Here is a 22,306-nt window from a genome sequence, read left to right on the forward strand (position 1 = left end):
CTGCAGCATACACTGATACATGGTCAGATATCCTTGCTACTTTACAGGTATCCAGTTCTGGGATATAATACACCATTGCCACTCTTCCTGTTTTTGGATCCTTGGATCCATCTGTATATATACATAGCACCTCCACACTCTTCTCCTTTACAAAAGCTTGACTCTTTCTTTTCAATTCCATTGTTTCCCCTCCTTTCTTCACTTGCTCATTCAATTCTATACAACAAATAGGTTTTTCCACCAACCATCCCGGTCACACATTTATATTAACATTCTCTACCAACTTCAGCTTTTCAATTCCCAATTCCTTTATCCATTTTTGCATCCAATACCACAACGTGCCCCCATTTGTTTTCCACCTCTCCTTTTTATAATGGTTTATCCACCTATCTGCCATGCTTTTCCGCAAATGAAATTCTGTATGCAGTTAGCCTTTATCCAATATTTTATACTTAGCCATTTTCTCCTTAATTCCAATGGCATCTCATTTATCAAAACCTGTATAACATTTATTGGAGCAGAATTCATAGCTCCTATACCTACCCTTATTGCCTTAGCTTGCAAATTATCCTGTTCCCACTAAAATCTGACTTCTGTAGTCTATTACACTCCTAAGTAACATACTAGTTTTATTTGCTCCCCAACTCGTTCCTGAAATACTTCTTAGAATATTTATCTTTCCTTTACATGTATCTCTTATAGTATTTATTTGTGTGCCCCAAGTTAATTTTTTTTTATCAAACCAAACTCCCAAGTATCTAAATTCCTCCACCTCTTTAAGAATCTTATCTTGGTATAATAAATATAAGTTCTGCTCTCTTCTCCTTCGTGAAAATAACAACACCTCTGTTTTTTTTATACTAATATTTTAAAGCCCCATTTATTTGACCATTTTTCATCAGATATATCCCACATACATTGAATATTTAAATGAACACTCCATCGTGCTATGTGAATTTTTTTCATTTCTTCACACAATCAACTAGAAAACAAAAAACATGCATGTTATGTGAACACTAGCTATCTTGGAGAAAAAAAAAAAAAAAAAAAAAATCAAAAAAAAAAAAAAAAAAACGTTCCTAAATGTGTTTGTTTAAATCACAAATATTATCTGCAAACAGGTAAACTACTCATCACGGGATCGAGCTGCACGGGTGACGTAATTCGAAGCTGCGCACGCAGGGGTATGATGAGCGAGGTACCCGCGAAGAGGTACGCTGGATGAGCCCGCAGTCCGCTGTTATACCCATCCCCCCCTTGCCGCCTTTTCACCAGAGCAGAAAACGAGACAGGCTGGAGCTAAGATCTGGGTGGGGAGAAGACAAGGTTTTGTTGGCTTCTTGGCTATTTTTTTCGTGTGTGTGTGAGGTAAGTACCCCACACGTTGAAACTTTTATTATTATTATTATTATTATTATTATTATTATTTAACGCGTATTTTTCAAGAAATACACATTAAATTTAAATGAACATTGTATTATTTTTGTTTTAAAAGCAGTATCATAATACCCCTTTGTCATACGTAGCAAACCAGGCAGTATCGTAGTTGCTACTGCGAGAAACAAGAGTTGGAGAGTAATATGTTTATTGTATTATTAAAGTGCATTTGTAGGCAATGGTATTAATAAATTAGTATGTATGTCTTTTATGTGTATTAGTAAGGAAGGGGGTTCCTCGTGTAGTTGTGTACAAATGTAGATTTTGAACTGTGAACCATATTTATTAATGGTGACAGTGAGCACATCAGATGCAGTCTACACGAGGTGTTGCCAAATCTTACGAGAAAACAAAGCGGCACTAGCTCCCAGTTCAGAGGGAGGGGTGTGGGGGTGTTCATACAAATTCCATATTTTTTTCTAATGATCTGCATATTGACTGGCAAGCCAATCACCAAAACCACTTATACAGCTATTTTTAACTGTTGAAGTCACGTCACCTATTACAAAAAAACCCAACGACTGTCAAACAATTATAGCGACTCTCAATAAAACAAGCCCACTCCCGCTTATTATAAGCGGACTTGGCAGCTGGTGCACGCTTTCGTTCCCCGCGGCATCACGCATCCTCGATCACTGGCCAACGCGCAGCAAAAACGCGCCGAGCTGTACTACAGTAAAGCCGCGGGTGTCTTCCAGTTTGCCCTTTATTTTTACTGTAAGACTTGAATAATGATACTGAAAAGCAAGAATACACATTTTAAAAAAGCCAAATATTCAGTGAAAAGTGCCACCTGTGCTGTGTCTGTTTCTGTACCTGTCACTTTGACAACCTTGCAGAGAGGGAGGAGGCGAAGCGAGCATGCTCAGTAGTGCATTTGGAGGCTAGCTTGACGTGTGAGACCTTTTATTAATACTATAGACCAGACTTCCTCTGCCTCCAGTACTCTCCCAGAAGCGTGGACATTCACTAGAAAGAAAAATCGGGCAGCCTCAAAAAGGACATTGTTTTAATTGTTGTGGATTTGGAGATACACTTGAAGTGCTCAGGTTTGTGCACTAGTTTTTCCGTTTCCCTTGTTACAAAACGCCAGGTATTTTCATTCATTTTTTCAACCACACAGAATTAGGGGCTTATAATATTACATGGCTTTGCAACATTTTTTTTACCTGCAAATTGATTGTGTTTAATGGCTGAATGGAATGTGTAATAACAAACTGTTAGAAATGTTGCATTGTGTATTGTGTTGTCAACGTTGGCATTTCACAAATGCATGCATGGTACAGTATCCGCGACGCAATGTAAGTGATTAAAAAAAAAAATTGCACCAGAGATATTTTCTTCTTGCTGGAATTAAATTATGTTCGTGGGCATTGGGTGTTGCTTTAGATCTGCAGTTTTGAGTGTTTATATGAGGTTATGGCAATAATTGCATGTAAGGGCTACACTAGACACTCTAATCACTAGAATGTTCTTTTTATTGGAGAGAGCCTGCTAGAACCCAGTTGCATCCCTGGTGTAACGTTATATAGCAGCGTGTAAAGATGTCTGGAATGGATCAAAGCTTTGTTCAAGATCCAGTTTGGGAAACACGTCATGTCTGTCCCTTTTGTGCTGACTAATTGTAGTGTACCACAAGCTGGTGAGTTTACAAGGCCTGTGCTTATGCCCAGTTGCCAGTTACGTGCAGTAACTGATGCACACACTGCTCACCCTAATTAAATATTTAGTGCATTTGGTATCTTAATAGCTATCTTTTGTAACTATTGAGAAATGTCTGGAGATTTAACTAACGCTGTCACAGCTTCGTTTTCATAAATTCCCCTGATGCTAGCAAAGTTCTGTAGGACATATTCACAAAGGATTTACCACAGTGCTTAATAAACACAATGTTTCTGTTTGCAGAAAATAGAACAACACTCTTCAAATAAGTCAGTTAGTTTAAGCTATATACCTTTAGTTTTCTTGCAAGTTTTGCTAGCAGTAAGTTTTTACGTTCAATAAATACTAAAGGTATATTAAATAATATACTATGTAGTATATTAATAATAATAGTAAATACTTTGTGTAGCCCTTATGACTGTATATAAACATTAATACAAGTTAAATTAAAATCCTGGAATTCAGCTTTTTCTATCTACTCTTCAAAAGGTTTATAAAGCTGACAATTAGTGTTACTAAACTAGTAAAAAAAAAAAAAAAAAAAAAAAAAACTTTTTTGTATGTTAACTAATTTATTTTACTTTCTCAAAATTCAGTGCAAAAAATAATTTGTGAAATATAGGATCTGGAGGAAGAGCTTCAGTGTCAAGAAATAGCTTAGTTGGAAGGAACCCAGGAGATGTTTGCATCGCCACCTTGATGTTTGTGTGTAATTTTCACTTTTCCTCAAGTTTCATTTTAGTACTTCTGTAATTATCATTAATAATGTAATTACTTATTGCTGTTCATTTTTTATTGATGCTTATCTGCATTTTCTATGTTTTTTTTTTTTTTTTATCCTCTCCATTCAAATAGCATTAGCACTATTATATACCAGTGTTTCTCTGTCATGGATTTTATGCCATACTCGCATAAAGATTGCAGGTAAAGAATGCAGTTTCAGAGGGTGCCCTCTCCATGGCACCAATCAGGGCCTTAGCAAAATGCAATGTCATGTTGGTCAGGTGACTTGCCCGAGGACACACAGTGAGTTGTGGCTGAATTAGCATTCAAACCCAAGGTCACCCCGTATCTTTAGAAGTTGGCACTGAGCCTCTGACTGCCGACCAGGCTACACTGTCTTGCCTTTTATAAATGAAGAGGCAGTAGCCGGGAATAGACTGAAATTCTGTAACTTGAGATCTTCAGACATTTGGTTGCAACCAAGCTTTGCTGAATTTGCTGCCAACCAGTATGTTTACATGCACAACATAGCCGGTGTTCAATTTCAATTTCTGGACACTGATATAGTTCAGATAATTATTTACTATATTCAGATTCACAGTAGTATTATCAAGCAATATGGAGCATGATGCATTTTTGGTTCATAATGATATTTTCAGTTATGGTTACTGCTAGCATTAAATGTGACTTTCTCCCTAGTTGGCAGTTCATTCATTGTCTGCTTTTAGCTTTGTCTGCTTTTAAATCCATAACAGTGCTCTCTACTTTTATAAAGACTACATTATTAATACTACTACTACAAATAATAATAATAATAATAATAATAATAATAAATAATAATAATAATGCATTAATTACATAATTACATAATGTGGAACCTATTAAAACCCCTGAGAATCTCTTTGTGGTTAAATCCGGTGAAGTTTTTGTAGCTTTCAATTACTGTCAAACACATTTATAGCCAATAATATAACTTATCTGTGATCATTTTTCAGTACTATAATTAATTGCCATACTAATAATATTGCAATAATCAAATATCGTTGCAGCTTTAACACGTTGACCCGGAACAGTTTCCCTTGCTGATATTCAGTGGGCTTGTGGAGCCCATCCTTGGCAGGTGTTCCTGGATAGAGTTGAAAACAAAATTACAGTTTTGCTCACCAAGCAGGATTTGCCTGCTATCAGACAGTCTGCCCCAGATTACCGATTTGCATTCTGGGTGATCCTTAGCCAGGGATTTAACCCATAACATCCCAATCCAGTGAAGCCATTTCCAAAGAGGCTTATAAACTGTATAAAACAGTAGGAGTTAACTCTTGCAACCGGTTTAGAATGAATGCTTCGATTGTGCCATAATATCCCCAGACAAATGGCTGAGGCAGTAGTTTTGCCCTCGCAGAATAAGCTAAACCAAAGTGAAAACAACATATTCATTCATGGTTTTTCTGTTTTTCTTCGGTAGTTTCGCTTTCCTTTTTCTGAGTGAATCATTTTTACTGATCTTGTGCTGGCGGCAATTTTTTGTTTCTTCATGTCTGTTGTACAGCAGACTTCTAGTATTCTCTCAGTCAACTTTAGAGTCGTAGCACTGTGAAGTAAAAATGAACAGATCTGTGTTCACATTTGTTTTAACCTGTCTCCATATTTCAGAAACTGTTAACTGTACATGATTCGTTTACACAGCACTAATTGCTTTACCTCCACCTGCTGGCTGTTGCATCAGAATTTAGTAAATATTTTTCATATATTTGGGTAGTCATGTTTTTTTTTGTTTTTTGTTTTTTTTTGCAAGCATATATTTTTTTTGTACAGTAATGAGATAAGCAAACAACCTCTTCTGTCATTACATTAGTACAAGCTGGGAACTGTTTATAATAGTTTCATCCCATAAGGATTGATAAGGCTAGTAATTGGTACTGCAGGAGGTTGATTACCTGAGTGTATCCTGAAGTTATTTGTTAAAAAATGTAGGTCCTTTTTATTATCAAGTAAAAGTGTTGTTAGCCAGCAGCTCTGCAGCATTGGTCAACCCAGCTATGCAAATATGCAGTATCTATTCAGACCAACAGAGCCCTAATGACCTTTTATACACTGGCTCCCTCTGGAATTTTCCATCTGGTTTTTATTACTTCAAATGGTGAGTTTCACTATCTTGTTTTATAGGCTATTTTAAGCTCTGTATTTTTAGATAGTTGTATCTAAACCAGGGCGGATACATAATTGTCTATGCTCTTTAACTGTTTATTTTGGTTCTCTGCCCCCAAGGCTGATTTATTGACTCACTAATTAAAATTACTACAGTACATACAATAAAAATACAGGTCTGTGAAAAATAATTGCATTGTTTTTTGGGTAGCAGCATTGAAATTTGACACGTTTTGAGATCATTAAAATACACCGCAATGTCGAAAAGAATAATAATAATTAAGAAAAAACAAACATTGGTATATTTGCTTGTTTATTTTATATTAAGTATTCATAAAAGATAGTGATAAAACCTGCTATGGAGTAAGTCAAGCTGAGGGCTCTGCTATAGTGCTTTAATCTAAGAGGGAGGACGGTCTTGCTCTGCGCTGACCCTGTGTGTTTCTGATCAGAGTGAGAATGAAGCTGCGGTTTTTGTGGCTGTGTTTGGGCCTTCTGTACCTGACTGCGACTGTCCGGTCACACGAGGACGAGGAGGAAGATGACGACTATGAGGCCCAGGTCAAGGACTTCGAGGAGAAACCCACAGACACCAGTAACCCAGAAGGCAGCAGCCAATCCTTCCAGGTGGGTTATCCACTCTTGTTGCAGAGGTGTGGTCTTCTCTTTAAGCGTCTGTAGCTGCTAGTTGAATGACAGCAACCTGAGCATTCAGAGTAGAAGACAAGGATCAAGGAAAGAAACACAGTTTTAGCAAAATTAAGCTGCATTCGACAGTAAATGAGAAACGTAATCCCAAGGTGCTCAGGTGTCTACAGAGCTTTTCAAAGGAGTCTTTTGTTGTCAATTTGACTCGTAATAAGGCTTTTAAGACTTGCTTCAGTTCAAGTTAGGATGCCATTTTAAATGTAAAAATGTGCTTATGCTTTTCTTGATCTTTTAGTGCAAGCTTAGTATTTACATTTTTAATGTTGGGACTTAAAAGTTCTTTGCAGTTTAAATTATTTAAATGTTTAAGGCGCATTGTTGTAAAGTGTGATTTATTTATTTGTTTATTTTTTTTGGTATCCCACCAAACATATAATATTACATGGATAGTACATATAGTTGCATCTTGGCCCATTTAAAAATAAATAAGTTGTAATGCATGGGTTTGATGTCAAAGTGGTATTGCTTGGTTTTCTCTGTGTGACCTGCTCCCACAAAGTCAGTCACATATGACCGTGTGACAAAAAATGAGTTATATATTCACAAAATAGTACAGATTCAGCTCTTTCAAATGACACCACATGTATTCAAACATGTATTTACAACAATTTAAAGTCTTGCATAAGAGAAATCCTAATTCTGAGAAATTCATGAATAAAGTGAAGCAGCAATTTTCAACTGTGTACATTTGCTATACCCTTAACAACACATTCAGGTTTATGCTAGACACTTACAATTTGGCAGGCTTTAAGAGACTGGTCTAGTCTAATACTTTAATTTGGAAAGAGAGACACTTATGTATTTTTATTTTATTACCTTGCAACCTACGGGCCCTTTTAAAAAAACAAAACCAAAACAAAAAAAACCTTGAATATGATTCCATTGGATTCTATGGGGTTTTGTCAGGGCAGCTATTTGGCTGTTGGTGCAAGTGGGATACGGCTTGCTCATTAGGTATCTCGCATGGGTCTTATTGACAAAGCAATTGTTTTTCAGAATATAAGTTACCCAATATTTTAGTGAGCAAGCCATGTTAGGGGGGTAAATAATCAGGCAATAAACACACGTGGTTATAGATTAGATTTTTTTTTTTTGCTTCTAAACAGTTTAATAAAACTTCTTTTATTTAAAAAAAAAAAAAAAGAAATTACTTAAAAAAATAAATAAATAGAAATTAATAATATAATAAGCCTACATAATGTATTCCAGAAGCCTACTTTTCTAAATTATAATTTTTTTTCTAAATTAAGACTGACTGGAACACTTCCCTCACTTCGTCTGTGTTTCCAACCTATCCCTCGGTTTCACTCCCTTCATTACGATTTCTTCCTGTGTTGAATCAGACTCATCTAACCTCAGATGACTCGGTAATGGGGTCCTCCGAATCGCAATTTTGAACACAAAATAACCCTCACTTAGATTCAGAGAATGCTACTCTTTACTTCCTGCAGGTTCAGATAAATTTAACTTTCCAAGATTTAAGCACATTGCTAGCAACTTCACTCTCCCGATTTTGACATTTTCATTTAATGTGAAGTAACGTGATTATTTTAACTATAAATTAATACGTTACATTAAATAACAACTGTAACTTGCCCTGGGTAAGGGCGTCAGCTAAGAAATAAAAATAACTAACTACGTAACTAGCTAATACATTGAAAGTATAAAAACTATGACTGCGATTGCAATAATATTCTCATTTAACGTAGCCTAATCTCTGTAAATGATTAATAATAATAATAATAATAATAAATAATAATAATAATAATAATAATACAAAAAAACTATCAAAACAAAGTATAAAAACTACCGCAAATAGAATTCCTCAATGTTTTTCAACTTCACGCCTCACTGAGTCTGTCAGAAGGATGGTAGTGCGAACGTCAGAAAGGTTTGCTTAACCAATCAGAGGCCGTCGTTCGGTCACATGGTAGCAACAAGCTTCAAGTTGCATTTGCAACGAGCTATTAAAAACGGTATCTGGTGGGCGGGTAATGTGAAATCGGACCTTCAGATGGCATTGTGTTGAAAGAGCAGACTTTCAGCTTTCAGGGGATGTATAACTTGTGGTGTTACGCGTCTCTGAATGAACGCCGCCTTCACATTAAATTAGGTATAATTAAGAGTTCTCATATGAAAAATACTCGACTGAAATGTGTATGTGTTGTAAAAACACTTAAAAAGAAAGATTTTAAAGCTGTTTAACATAGAGATGTTACCAAGTTGTAGTTTAGACTTCAAACTATCAATAACACGAAAACCAAAAATTGCTCAGTGACAAAAATTGCTGTTCAGCCTACATATTATTCTAACTGCATCACTCTGTTGCAAGTCAGCTTAAGTCATAATGGGCACCAGAGTTACTCTTGTGGAATTTATAGGTGACATACAAGACTCCGGTGCCTACTGGCGAGGTGAACTTTGCAGAAACATTTGATGACGGATCCCTAGACGGGTAAGACACTATGCTACTACTAGTATGTTTAAATTTCAGATTTTAAGGTAAAATACTGTAAAGCTGGCAGCATTTTGCTGCTTGTCTTGTGCAGTTTTGTTCGTGTGAGTCTGTTAAACTGGTTGGTGAGGTGGCTCTTTTGGAGTTTGCTTTTTTGGCTAATGTGTGTCTCCATAATTTTAAACACATAGGGGGTCATGTATCAAGATTGAACAAGGCAGCGCTAAATTGATGGAGTGTAAAGTAGCGCTGTGCAGCGGCACAAATTTGACCCCATCCCAAATGTATTAACTTGACCAAAATTAATGAGGTGTGGCATATGCCACATTTAAATGCATAAATGCGCTGCCCATTTGGAGCGGTCATTTCTGCTTCTGCAAATGAGCTTCCTCATATTGTTCGATTGGAGGGGAGGTGCTACTTATCAGACTAGTCTGAAAATCTGTGCTACGGGAGGCCTACTCTCCCTCTATTCCTGGGTTGTTCAGAAAGGTTAGGAGCCTGCACTCTCCATCGTAAGAAAGTCGTTATGACCTCTGCCATAATGCTCTTTCCTATCAGCAGCTTTCTGACTTCTTCTTTGCACCCAAATCAGAACTATTTGAAATCAGACTTTTGTGGACCCTGTTAGGGCAGACACAGCTCTTCAGCAGTTTCATAAATCTCATTTTAATATCACAGGCTTCATTTACAAATGAGCCCCACATACAATTTGCACATACATATAATTAAAGCTTGACATGCCTTAAAATGCATGGCTAATGAGCGGCAGAACGCATTGAATTTTGGTGGTGCTAACACGGCATTAACTTGTCAAAAATGTCATGATACATACGGGACAATTTTAAGGCCAGTGTAAACTTAGCGCTGTGGCCTTAACGCCGTACCAAACGCTTCATACATGTGCCACGTAGCCTTTTTAATACTACTGTTTAAAAAAATTAACAGTTTATCTGTTTACTGATCTTTCTGTGTAAAAGGTATACTGTGAAAATGACAGAGTACAAGCAGTACCCAAGTACATGCAGTATTTTACTTATACTCAGCACTGGGGATCATAAAGAGAAAGTTGCCCCATTTTATGGTTTTCCTTTCGTAAGTAGTTTTACTTGTGTTTTCTTCTACCTGGTTAGATGGAAGATATCTAAAACAATGAAGGATGACGCTGATGATGAAATTGCAAAATATGATGGTGAGCATTTGTTTCCTAATAAAAGTTGTTTATTAATAATACAAAAAATACTGTCATTTCTTAAGTTAAAGCTTTGTGAATAGGGCCCATGTATTCCTAAACTTTGATCTGGAGAGAGAGACATTCTGGTTCATAAATTCTGTTTCTATTGAACTGCGAATGAGCTAGATATGTTACACATATATAGACAGAGAGAGTAGATGGTGCCGACAGGTCACGCTGGCACATTATTTGAATGGAATGAGAAAAGCAGTCCTGGCACTTGGGTTTGTCCAGACAAGCTCAAAGCCAGATACAGGCAGATTTGGAAGAAAGTGTATCCGACTCAGTATTGCAGCAGCATCCCAGAACCACTCAGAATGATATGTTGTTTAATTTAAGTTTCTTTTAATTATTTAGGATTTTTGAGTGTTTTATAGTAATGGACGAACACAACAAACTAGCAAGGGACTTACTCCTTAGTGAACCCATTAATGAATGTATTGCTCATATAATGCACATGCAGTGACCTTATTTGCAGTACTGAGTATCCTGTTCATGTTCCACTAGGGAAGTGGGAAGTGGAGCCTTTGAAGGAGAACACTGTACCTGGAGACAAGGGACTGGTGCTGAAATCCAGGGCCAAGCACCATGCCATCGCAGCCATGCTGCAGGAGCCATTTGTCTTTGAAGAGAAACCTTTAGTAGTGCAGTACGTACCTACTTACTTTCGTGTTTTACAAGAGATGTAGCTACTTTATCATGGCAGAATAGAGACATGTACTGCTGGTTTTACAGACCCCAAATTGAATATTTTACTGGAGAATTTGAACAGAAAGCATTAGAAGCTACCTTAGATAAGGTATTCAAAGACTAGTGGTCACTGGGGTCTGAAACCAAGCAATAGTGGGTGTATTGTTGTGCTTAAGTCTCTGTCACCTTCCCTTTGCTACTGGGACCAGGTTGAAAAGTTGTTTTCCTTTTGAATTTTGGATTAATTACACTTACAGGAAAATATTAGTGGTGTTTATAAATGGGAATTATACCCCAAAAAAAACAAAAAACATAATGCTTGTGAGCAATCCTTTACTTTAGCAAACCTAATGCACTTTTTATACATGGTCAAATACAACATCCCATGGATGAGGGCATCCTGTCAATAGCAACATATACATGCAGTTCTGCAACTTCAAAAGTCTGCTGTTAATACCATTCTGTTGAGTAGCACACAGGGAACAAATCGTCTACATATTTCTGTGTGTTTATTTCAGGTATGAAGTCAATTTCCAGGACGGAATCGATTGTGGTGGTGCTTATATGAAACTTCTGTCTGCAACAGATGATTTGGATTTGGTATGCAGGAGATTATCGCTATTCATTTACAAGTTTAAAAATAAAAAAGGCCTTATTTTAATTGTAGTAATTTGATTGATTAAGAACAAATTATTTTAATATGTCAGAGGAAATCCTGGTATCACGCTTTAAAATAATTTAAAGTTTACTATAGTAATTGGGCTTCTAAATATTTTTTTAAACTGTAAAGGCTGTAACAGACTAATTGTCTTGTTTTAACAAATAAATTGGACTAAGTAGCAGGATAGAAAAAGTTCACCTCAGCTATGTTGTGTATTATTATTACTATTATTATTATTACTATTATTATTATTATTATTATTATTATTATTCTCCTCCTTCAGGAAAAGTTCTATGACCGAACTCCGTACACAATTATGTTTGGTCCAGACAAGTGTGGTGAAGATTACAAGCTTCACTTCATCTTCAGGCACAAGAACCCCAAAAATGGAGACTACGAGGAGAAGCAGGCCAAGCGCCCTGATGTTGATCTGAAAAAAATCTACTCTGACAAAAAGACCCACCTTTATACACTTGGTACTCTCAACATAATACGTTCTTATTGTTTTAACCCTTAGCGGTCCATTTATTCTGCACTTGTCAGACGTGTAAGGTCCAGCTATCTCCTTTGTTTATGTCAGTATTATCTCCATGGTGCAGGGGCTATGTGTATTGCTCAGATATGCACCTTTTTTTAAGGGGGGGGGGGGGTCCTATTGGCCTTTGAAAGGTTTTCTCTGCTTTTTCCGGAGAACAAAAACAACTTGACGTCTTTTTGATGATGTCGGAGAGGATCCGATATCGGTTTGGAAAGGGAAAATTGTAATGTCGGACCTGATCTGACATAGGACCGCAAAGGGTTAATAGCAGCTGTCTTTTTTAAATTAGACGTCATACATTTTAGTGTTGAAGTAAAAACAGTAAACCTTATATACAGAATACAGTGGTTTGAACAGAAAGCAGCCAAAGAGGGCAGAACATGATAAATGTTAATAAAAATAGTAAGAAACCTGGGGGGGGAGCTGAGTGGCTCACCTGGTAAAATGCAAGGTGAGCCATACGGTCAGAGGAGCGCAGGTTAGCATCTTGGCTGTACGAAGACGCCGGTCTTCGCTGGGGATTCCGGAGGGAGCGTCGCATTGGCTCTGGCGTTTCTGCCAGTTAGGGAGACAAATCCATCAGAGACTGTTTCTCCTCATCAGGCTGTAACCTAACTGGCCAGGTGCCTGGTAAGCTCAATCGGAGGCCTGCTGGGCTGGTCTTTGTCCTCCAGAGGCTGGTAGGTTACTGATATCCACTCTCAAGTTTCTTTGTGGTGAATTCCTGTAGTGATGCGCGGTGAAATAATTGGGCACTCGATTATAAAAAAATAAAATAAAAAAGAAGCAGCCTGAACTAGTATTTTTGAAAATATTAACAAAGCATTTTTTTGCTGTTGTCAACTTTCTAGTGCCTCAGGAGATATCTTTGAAAAACAGTTGAAATTGATTACAGAACGATTTCAGTGACTGCCCCTACCATCTTTGCATGCTCATTCCTTTTGTCGTTACAGTGGTTGAAGTGTTAATGTGATTAGCTATTGGTAGGCAAAAACTACCAATGAGAGTGTTGAACAGAAGTCTCAGATTTCAATGTGATAGTGAAAGAGAGCTTACATCATTTTAAATGATGTCTGTGTATTTCAGTATTGAGTCCAGATAACAGCTTTGAGATCTTCATTGATCAGACCAGTGTGAGTAAAGGAAACCTCCTGGAGGATTTTGTCCCTCCTGTAAACCCAGCCAAAGAAATCGATGATCCTAATGACAGAAAACCTGAGGACTGGGACGAGCATCCAAAGATCCCCAACCCAGAGGAAACCAAACCAGACGACTGGTGAGTGAAATACAATTGACAATTGTTAACAACAAACAATTGTTAAGAACATAAGAAAGTTTGAGAATGGGGAAAAGGCCGTTCAGCCCATCAAGGATTGTCAATTTCGCCTACATGGGAGAATTAATTTAAAAGCAAATAATCTAGTCTATTTTAAATGTTCCCAGTGTTTTAGATCCTACTAAATCACCTGGTAGACTAGTCCATGTATTTATAACTGTGTGAAAAAGTGCTTCCTACCTTATGTTCTAAACTTTTACTCAGCTTCCACTTATGCCCTCTTGTTCTTCTCTCTCTGCTAAATTTGAAGTGTCTTGGGTTATCTTTATCAGTACTGTTTATGATTTTAAAGACATCAAGTCCCCTCTTTCCCTTCTTTTTTTCTAGGCTGAATAGATGTAATGCTTTTAACCTGTCCTCCTAGCTCATGTCATTAAGTCCTGGTATTAGCCTAGCTGCCCTTCTCTGTACCTTCTCGGGTGCAATGTATTTTTCTTGTAGTTGGGTGACCAAAACAGCGTGCTGTATTCTAGGTGTTGTCTGACTAGGGCATTGTATAATCTTACCATAACCTCTATCGACATATTCAATGATTTTTGCAACTTAACCTAACATTCTATTTGCTTTATAATTGCCTCTTTTAACCCAAAATCCTTTTCAGAGTCCTCGTCCTCTATTTCCATCCCGTTCATTTTATTTTTATAATGTGGATTTTACATCCAATATGCAATACTTTACATTTCATAACATTAAAATGTGTTTGCCACAAATTGCCCTGTTGCAGAGAAGATCCAAATCCATTTGACTTGCGCTGCGAATTCAGAGTTCACTACTCCCCCGAAATTTGGTATCATCTGCAAATTTAACAGTCTTGCATTGTGTTTCTTGGTCCAAGTCATTTATATAAATGAGGAACAATAAGGGTCCAAGTGCAGACCCTTGTGGTACCCCACTAAGTACTCCCCACCCCCCCAATCTGATTTTACACCTCTCTGTTACAAGTTACACTCTGCTGTCTGTTTTTTAATCAGTTGTATAGTTAAGCAGTAAAATATGTTTGTTGTATGAGGTCAGACTTTATCAGAAACTTAAGTGAGTGCAGACATATATTTTGCTAATGCCTTCATCAGTGTTACCCGGAACAGTGCTTTCTGTGCTGCAGATTTCTTATCTCTTTCATTAAGTGTTTGTGGATAGGGAAAAGGGCAAGGCATGTTGGTCAGTGGAGGCTTTCCATTTATTTAGCCTTGGGGAATCATACATGTAATTGTTTCAGGGATGAAGATGCTCCAGCAAAAATAGAAGATCCTGATGCAGTGAAACCTGAAGGCTGGCTCGATGATGAACCAGAGTACATGCCGGACCCTAATTCAGAGAAACCTGAAGACTGGTAAAAACATTCAATTACGTTTCACATTTCTACCAGGACAAAAAAGGGATTGAAGTCCAAAGTTATTGTTGCAGCTTTGGCTCCTGCTAGCGGTAGAATTGCTCAGGTGACCAAGGGTGGGGTTCTCGGGCCTCCCTAGTGCATTGAAGTGCTGTGGCTCATTGTTTGGAGGGTATAGTATCTGCTCCCTAGTGGCAGAATTGTGAATATCGACAAGAGGCAGTTATTTCAAAGCTCGGGATCGTAAATCTGGCCTACATTGTTTTCTTGTTTCCTGCAGTTGACTTGGCTTTTACTTTGAAAAACATGTTTCCAGAAATATTTTTTCTTTGGCCAATGAGAACAGACTGACTCATTTGATCTTGTTAACAAAGTGGTTTTGACAGCTGCGTAAATCATTATGTATACAAACCATGTCTGTATATTGTCATAGTGACATGAATCGCACTTGACACCACTTTCAGACTCAATTGTGGGGGATCATGCTTTTGAAAATGTTTCCCCAGAATGGTTTTTGAAGTAATTTGAAGGAACAGATTTCCTTGTGTATTCTGGGCTTTATGTTGAGTAAATTTCAATTAAAAATACCTCAAATGTGCAATTTGGATTTGTTATAATTCTCGTGGTGAAAGCTTCTTTGGGGAAACTGAAAAACATGGTAACACATTCTGTATGTGAACCCAACCCACATTTGAAGCAACATTTAAAAAAAAAAAAAAAAAGTTTAAGTGCGTAAACTTTGAGTTCTTGTGGTTTTTCCCACTTTGTTTACTTCATGGTTAAATATAAAAAAAAATAAAAAACCATCCACCAGCTAACAGTAGGTTAACTGTCTGACCGGTTTTGCCTTTTTGACCCTTGCTGCTACTGAATGAGTGCCTTGTGTTGCTGCAGGGATGAGGAGATGGATGGGGAATGGGAAGCCCCTCAGATCCCCAACCCAGCCTGTGAGACAGCCCCGGGCTGTGGAACGTGGAAGCTGCCCATGATTGACAACCCAAACTACAAGGGCAAGTGGAAGCCTTCCATGATCGACAACCCCAACTACCAGGTTTGTTCTGAAAAGCATTCAGTAGCTTCAGGTGTGTGTTTACATATATGTGTGTGTGGAAAACAAAACTGTATTTTTTGTTCTTGGTAGGGAATTTGGAAACCAAGGAAAATCCCAAACCCAGATTATTTTGAAGACCTGCATCCATTCCGCATGACTCCCTTTAGTGCAGTGGGCTTAGAGCTCTGGTCCATGACTTCTGACATCTACTTTGACAACTTCATCATCTGCTCTGCAAAGGAAGTGGCTGACCGCTGGGCAGCTGACAGCTGGGGCCTGAAGAAGCTGGTGGCCAGTGCCAATGAGGTATTAACTAGCTGTATATAAAGAATACTGTATTTGATAGGGGGCTGTGCAATACAGGCTGATATCTATCAGTGAGTGGGGTGACAGTCTGCTTGCATCTTGCACAACTCTATTCTGTATTTTTATATAGTTAAATAAGAGTTGTGACATCCATCTGATACAAACAAGGATGTATGACATGACATCAATATCAGGGTCTATTGTATTTCCCCTGCATTACATGTTCATTGTAATGGATGCGTTGCTGTTTTGCAGCCAAGTGTGCTGAGTCAGCTGACAGCAGCTGCAGAGGAACGTCCTTGGCTCTGGATCGTTTACATCCTGACTGTCGGGTTACCTCTGGGGCTGGTTGTGCTTTTTTGTTTCCCAAAGGTAAGAATACAAATCTCACCTACCATTGTTTTTTTTGTTTTTTTTTTAAATGTTGTTTTATTTTGATTGTTATTTTAAATATTTGCAGTGTTTCTGAAAGGCACTCAGATGCTCACCTTCGTCTGATTTTTTTTTTTTTTAAGTCTTTCCTCCTTCATTATTCATGTGGCAATTGTTTATAGCATAAATAGCACAGACTATGGCAATGTCAGCTTCCCACATTGTCCTACAAGCATGATTGTGAAGTACACTATGGCAGTCCTGCTTAGAACTGTATTACTAGGAGTCAATGCAATCTGTGTGTATCTCTCTCTCTCTCAGGCGTTCAGATGTGTTCAGCTGGGAATGGGAAGTATAACACATTTTGGGATGTGTCTTCTTCCATAATAATTAAAACACTCAGTAGTACTTAATTTAGAAATACTAAAAAAATTAGTGACGAACATTTTGACAAAGTCTTTCTCAACATCTTCAATTCCATGTCTGCAGAAGACAGATGAATTCGCCGTCACCTACAAGAAGACGGATGCCTGGCAGAAAGATGTGAAGGAGGCAGAGGAGGAAGAGGAAGAGGAGGAGGGCAAAGAAGAGAAGGAGCGGAGAGGGAAATCAAGACTGGAGAGAAAAGTTAAGGAGGAACAGGCAACTTCAGCTAAAGGCAAGTCTGCATTTAAAACACTGAGTATTATTATTATTATTGCAATTTTAATCTTAGAACAAAATACAATGATCCTTTAGGAAGAAAGAGAAAAAATAGCCACACCCTATTTCCCAGCTGGACAAGAAGACTAGTATTAGATTTTACATGGTTTTATGTGAGCAGCTGGCATTACAGCCAGAAAGTCATTGCAAGGGATTTCGTGTGTTACATATGAGGGAAACATTACCTGCTGTGGGAGCGGTGTTGCCATTATACAATACAGATGCTTCTCTAAGGTTCAAAAAGTGGCTCATCATGACCCCAACCAATCAAGTATAAAATAAATTCCAAGAGTAGTCCGTATCAGATCATTCAATGTAAATGCAAGTCTGGACAGTGGACAGTGCCTGCAATACCCTTTCATATGTAAAGTTAGTTTGGCATATTGCTTTTTTTAATCTGGCAAAATTAATGCTGTGCATTAGTACTGGATTAGATCTTGTCAGTAGTCTATCCTGTGCATTGGTATTGGATTAGATCTTGTCAGTAGTCTATCCTGTGCATTGGTATTGGATTAAATATTGTCAGTAGTCTATCCTGTGCATTGGTATTGGATTAGATCTTGTCAGTAGTCTATCCTGTGCATTGGTATTGGATTAGATATTGTCAGTATTCAATCTTGAAAGAAATTAATTGATATAAATGTCCCGTTGTGATCGTTGCAGAAGAAGAGGAGGAGGAGGAGGAGGAGGAGGAGGAGGAGGAAGTGGAAGAGGAAGAGGAAGAGGAGGAGAAGAGTGATGAGGAGAATGGGGCTGCGGGAGGAGGTAGCCATGAGGAAGAGGAGGACGAAGGCGGCAACAAAACAGAGTCTGTGTCAGAAGACGAGGTCAGTGTTTCTCTTACGTACCATATGAGCTACCATGCACAGCTCCTGTTTACTTTCAAATAGGAATGCTGAGAGTTGCATGGGAGATGAGATAGATGTATAAAATATGTGTATGTGTGTAAACTGTCACAGAGACCTAAGATGGATGAAACAAACATAGCCTGATATTTCCTTTTTTACTTAATACATGAGACAGATAATAATTAAAACTGTGATTCAAGCACTTAAAATGTAGATTATTTGTCTGTAGAGTTGGATTTGGTTGTGAAATGCATTGTGAGCCTTGGACATGAAACCCATTTTTTGTGCTTGGTTTTGAAGTCACCCATAACTGTGAGTTGTTTTTCAGAGTTTTCTGAAGAGAAATATGGTGTGGAGTAGAAAGGAGTAAATAACGTTTTACTGGTTTGCAGCTCTGTGATGCAGAAGAAAACTAATGTTCTCTCATGCTAGGACTAAAATTTGCCATCACATGAAGTAGTTGGGCACAGGTTTAGCAACCCCCTCCCCCTCCCTTCCCTCCCTTTACAAATATCGTTTATCAATAGATTTTTTTTTTTTGTATTCTCAGATGAAAGATGCTGATGAAGGTACAGGAGATGGTCCAAAACCAGTCCGTAAAAGACGAGTAAGGAAGGAATAAACCTTAGCTTCCACAGCTAGTGTTTGTCATTCACTTTCTTTTAACAAGCAGTGCACGCACAGACCGGCATGCCCAACATGCAGGCTGTCAAACTGGAGACAATGGTGACCAACTAGATTCTCTCCTAAACCGCTCATGTTAACACCGCCGCCCCCCATCCCCCCCATCTGACCTCAGACACAAGCCTCTAAACAAACTCCTTCAATCTTCCCTTTCAAGATGCATTTCTCTGAAGATAACGCTGGAATGTTTATTACAACAGTATAAACAAATGCCTCCTGACATCCAATAAGGTGTATTTTACAGTTACATGATAACAATATTAACTTGTGATGTGTACAATTTAATAGTGCAGTTTTATACAGAAGTGTACATAGAAAAAAATGATATTATTTGCAGCTATTAAGCCAGTTAGTTTATTGAAAGTTAGCATAACTAAATGTAAAAGTAAATATATTAGTGGTCCAGTATTTTTAGGTTTTGTCTGTTCTATACAAGAGCAAAAATGCACTGAAAGTCTGTAATATACTGTCTTGATTCTACTAGGGTTTTTTTCTGTTTTGTTTTTATTTTTCCAAGAGGAATGATGCTGTTTTAACAAATTTTTCATAGTATTACAGCTATTTTGCTTTGTGTGATCCAAAGTTCAGACAGATGCAGTCAATTATTTCTGTATATTTGAATTAATCTGGGAAAAGTTTACAAATAATGGCGACCCGGAAAACTTATCAGCCACATACTGCAATTACAAAATGGCATATGATTTTTCCAGATGTTACAGTTTTAATGTTTATCGCCAGGTTGGGGCAATATCTCTGTTTACAAATATTTGCAAATTGTATGTTGCTCTTGGAAATAAATACTTAATACAAAGTGTCAACTTGATTGTGTACTGACTTCATTTGTGGGGTACCGTACTTTGTTGTATCCATGGACTCAATATTGTATAGTTTGCATGAAGCACAGTTCTAAATGAAGCAGTTGAATGTATTAAGAACTGAAAATATAAAGATTATCTGATTTGCAATGGCCATTTCATGAATTAAATAAGTAAGACACATTTTATAATGGGAATAACACATATCATCCAACTTGTTTGTAAATACTATATTTAGCAGTAATAGATCAGTATTCATAAGAGCTTAACCTATGGAAGACTATACAAATAATTGTGCATTTCTACTTTCCAGAAGTGTAGATTCATGTTTTCAGAATGTTGCCCTGTCTCGCATCTGCTTAAAAGAAATATTTATAGGTCTGATAGTTTAACAAACTCAAACCCTAACCCTTACTCCACATTGCACTGTTCTTTGGATACAGTCTGAACATTAAAACAATAATACTTCACCCTGCTTTTGCAAATGAAATGCATTTCAGCCTCAGAAACTTGGAGGACTGGGCAAGGACAACACAAATTAACTTATTAACCCCCCCCCCCCCAAAAAAAAAAAAAAAAAAAAAAACTAGTAACCTAATTTCAACGTTCTCTAACAATTGCTGCTGGGGATTCAAAACAACCACAAATCATTTTATTCTTGTTTAATTATTTTTACTACTGTATCTGGTTTTGCAGTAAGGTGCCATTATACAATATAAAAAATGTGATATCTGCCTATTACAGTGAGAACAGTTAATATACATAAAGATATGCCCAACAGGAAGGGCAATTTGTAAGCCACAAGCCGTAATTTATTTTAAAAGTAAATCGCACAATAAACCATTTAAGAGATCTGATAAATCATTTTTTAGAAAAAGGTGTAGGATACATAAAATCGTGGACCACATTGTAGTTTACAAATAAATAAACTCTTTTTAACTTGCATGTGAGGAACAAAAAAAACGATACAAACTAATAAAATCAGAGCTAATAAACTGAATAATAACGACCTTAAAGTTACACAATCTATATGATAGAAATAACTATTTAAAATAAAAGTTTAAACAAATTATTCTACAATAGTGATATACCAGTGCTTATCAAACTAGATGAGTTCTTGCAGAGCTCCACGCGTCACTCTGGTCTAGACAGAACGCGCTCTGCTCTGAGGGAAAAAAAAACATTTCTTATGGGACCTTTTTTAATGCACCAGGAAATCACTTCAGATGAAGAAACTGCAGTTTACTGCAAAGTTTAAAAAAGAAAACTGGAGTGTTTGGATGCACACAGATATCATGACTTTAACCTGTTAAAACAGCAAGTAAGAAACTAAACATTACATCTGTGAAAAGGTGAGACGTGCACAAAACAAAGTTAAGTAAACTTTCATCACTAAGCTTTGAGTAAAATGTTTATAGACTGCTGCTGGCAATGAAACTGGATTTATTCATCAATACAACAGGTGTTGTCTTTCAACACTAACTGGCTAATGAAATAGTTTGGTCATGCACTAAAAAATAGGTTTTAAAGAAGGGAGGCATAACCATACATATTAATATATACCGAGCATCAAAAGAAACTTATCACTATTAAACATTTATTTAAAAAAAAAAAAAAAAAAAAAAAAAAAAAGGTATAAATGATGGACATTGATTAAATGTTTTTGGTTTTTTTTAGTCATGCGATCATTCAGCCTTGACCATGGCACTCTTGAGTGACTATGAATGAAGCATATGCACTTAATCACCTAATTAGTGAGACAGTTGAATGGGCTCTGGATATGAAGTGATTTCAGCTTTTGAATTGCAAGCTTGAATAAAAGCAATAAAGAAATTCACAGAAAAAAAACACAATATGCCACGTCTGTCAAGAGAGCAGCGCCTTTGTGTAATAGGCATGGAGGCTGGACTATCCGAAACAAGGAAAGAACCCTTTCATCCCAATCAAAGGGGTTAAGAAGAAGTGTTCTTGTGCCAATTGTTTATCACTCCTTTAACCAAGAGGTCCTAATCTGTCCACATTTACAGATTAAGAGTCACTTGCCACAAGGAGCAGAAATGACAGATTTTTGATACTTTGGAATTCCCATCTCCCTTTCTCTGTTCTAAACACTAGGTAACACAGATCACTTTCAGAGAAAGACCGCCTTTGAATAACTAACAATAACTGACCCTCTAATTAAAGGCTGAAACTGACCTTTCCCCAGTTTAAATACAAAAGTTAATAAATGTGTTGTCTTTCCCACATTCTTAAACTTTTTTCATTTTCTTATATGAATTTATTTAGTTGTCTATGCAAATTTTCTATTCTAGTTTTTAATTCAAAAAAAGTGGCCCGAGTTGTGCGAGTGTCTGTATATATACACACACTTATAATAAATACAAAATCATATTACACATACAAGTTAAGCCTTTTTATTGGTTTTAAACAGTATTATAATAGCCATTTCATCTGGATTCAATTATTGAATTACAGTAAAATGTCAAGAGAAGATTGTTAAAAGAATCTTCATTATAGTAAGTTACATGTTTATTCTTAATGATAACCTTTATTTTTTTTTTGCTTACTTTCACGTTAATTGCGTGATCAGACCTCCTTTTAAACTT

General features: G+C 37.1%; 1 protein-coding gene across 4 annotated transcripts; it reads left to right on the forward strand.

Moving 5' to 3' along the window:
- The first annotated feature begins 1,260 nt into the window (after positions 1-1,260).
- Positions 1,261-19,703, forward strand: LOC121325116 (calnexin-like). Of its 4 annotated transcripts, none has more exons than XM_041267424.1 (15): positions 1,261-1,368; positions 6,423-6,597; positions 9,060-9,133; positions 10,267-10,325; positions 10,875-11,016; positions 11,576-11,657; positions 12,002-12,194; positions 13,343-13,532; positions 14,809-14,922; positions 15,817-15,973; positions 16,064-16,279; positions 16,535-16,651; positions 17,141-17,309; positions 18,017-18,180; positions 18,752-19,703. In XM_041267424.1, exons 2-15 carry the CDS (start codon positions 6,430-6,432, stop codon positions 18,821-18,823), a joined length of 1,917 nt encoding a protein of 638 aa, XP_041123358.1. In that variant the 5' UTR covers positions 1,261-1,368; positions 6,423-6,429; the 3' UTR covers positions 18,824-19,703. The 4 variants fall into 4 exon arrangements, with proteins under 4 accessions (XP_041123358.1, XP_041123342.1, XP_041123349.1 ...); XM_041267408.1 differs by having other exon boundaries at positions 1,261-1,366; positions 6,419-6,597; XM_041267415.1 differs by lacking the exon at positions 1,261-1,368 and adding an exon at positions 2,247-2,486.
- The last annotated feature ends 2,603 nt before the right edge of the window (positions 19,704-22,306 follow it).

Source organism: Polyodon spathula, chromosome 1, assembly GCF_017654505.1.
Source record: "Polyodon spathula isolate WHYD16114869_AA chromosome 1, ASM1765450v1, whole genome shotgun sequence".
Lineage (NCBI taxonomy): Eukaryota > Metazoa > Chordata > Actinopteri > Acipenseriformes > Polyodontidae > Polyodon > Polyodon spathula.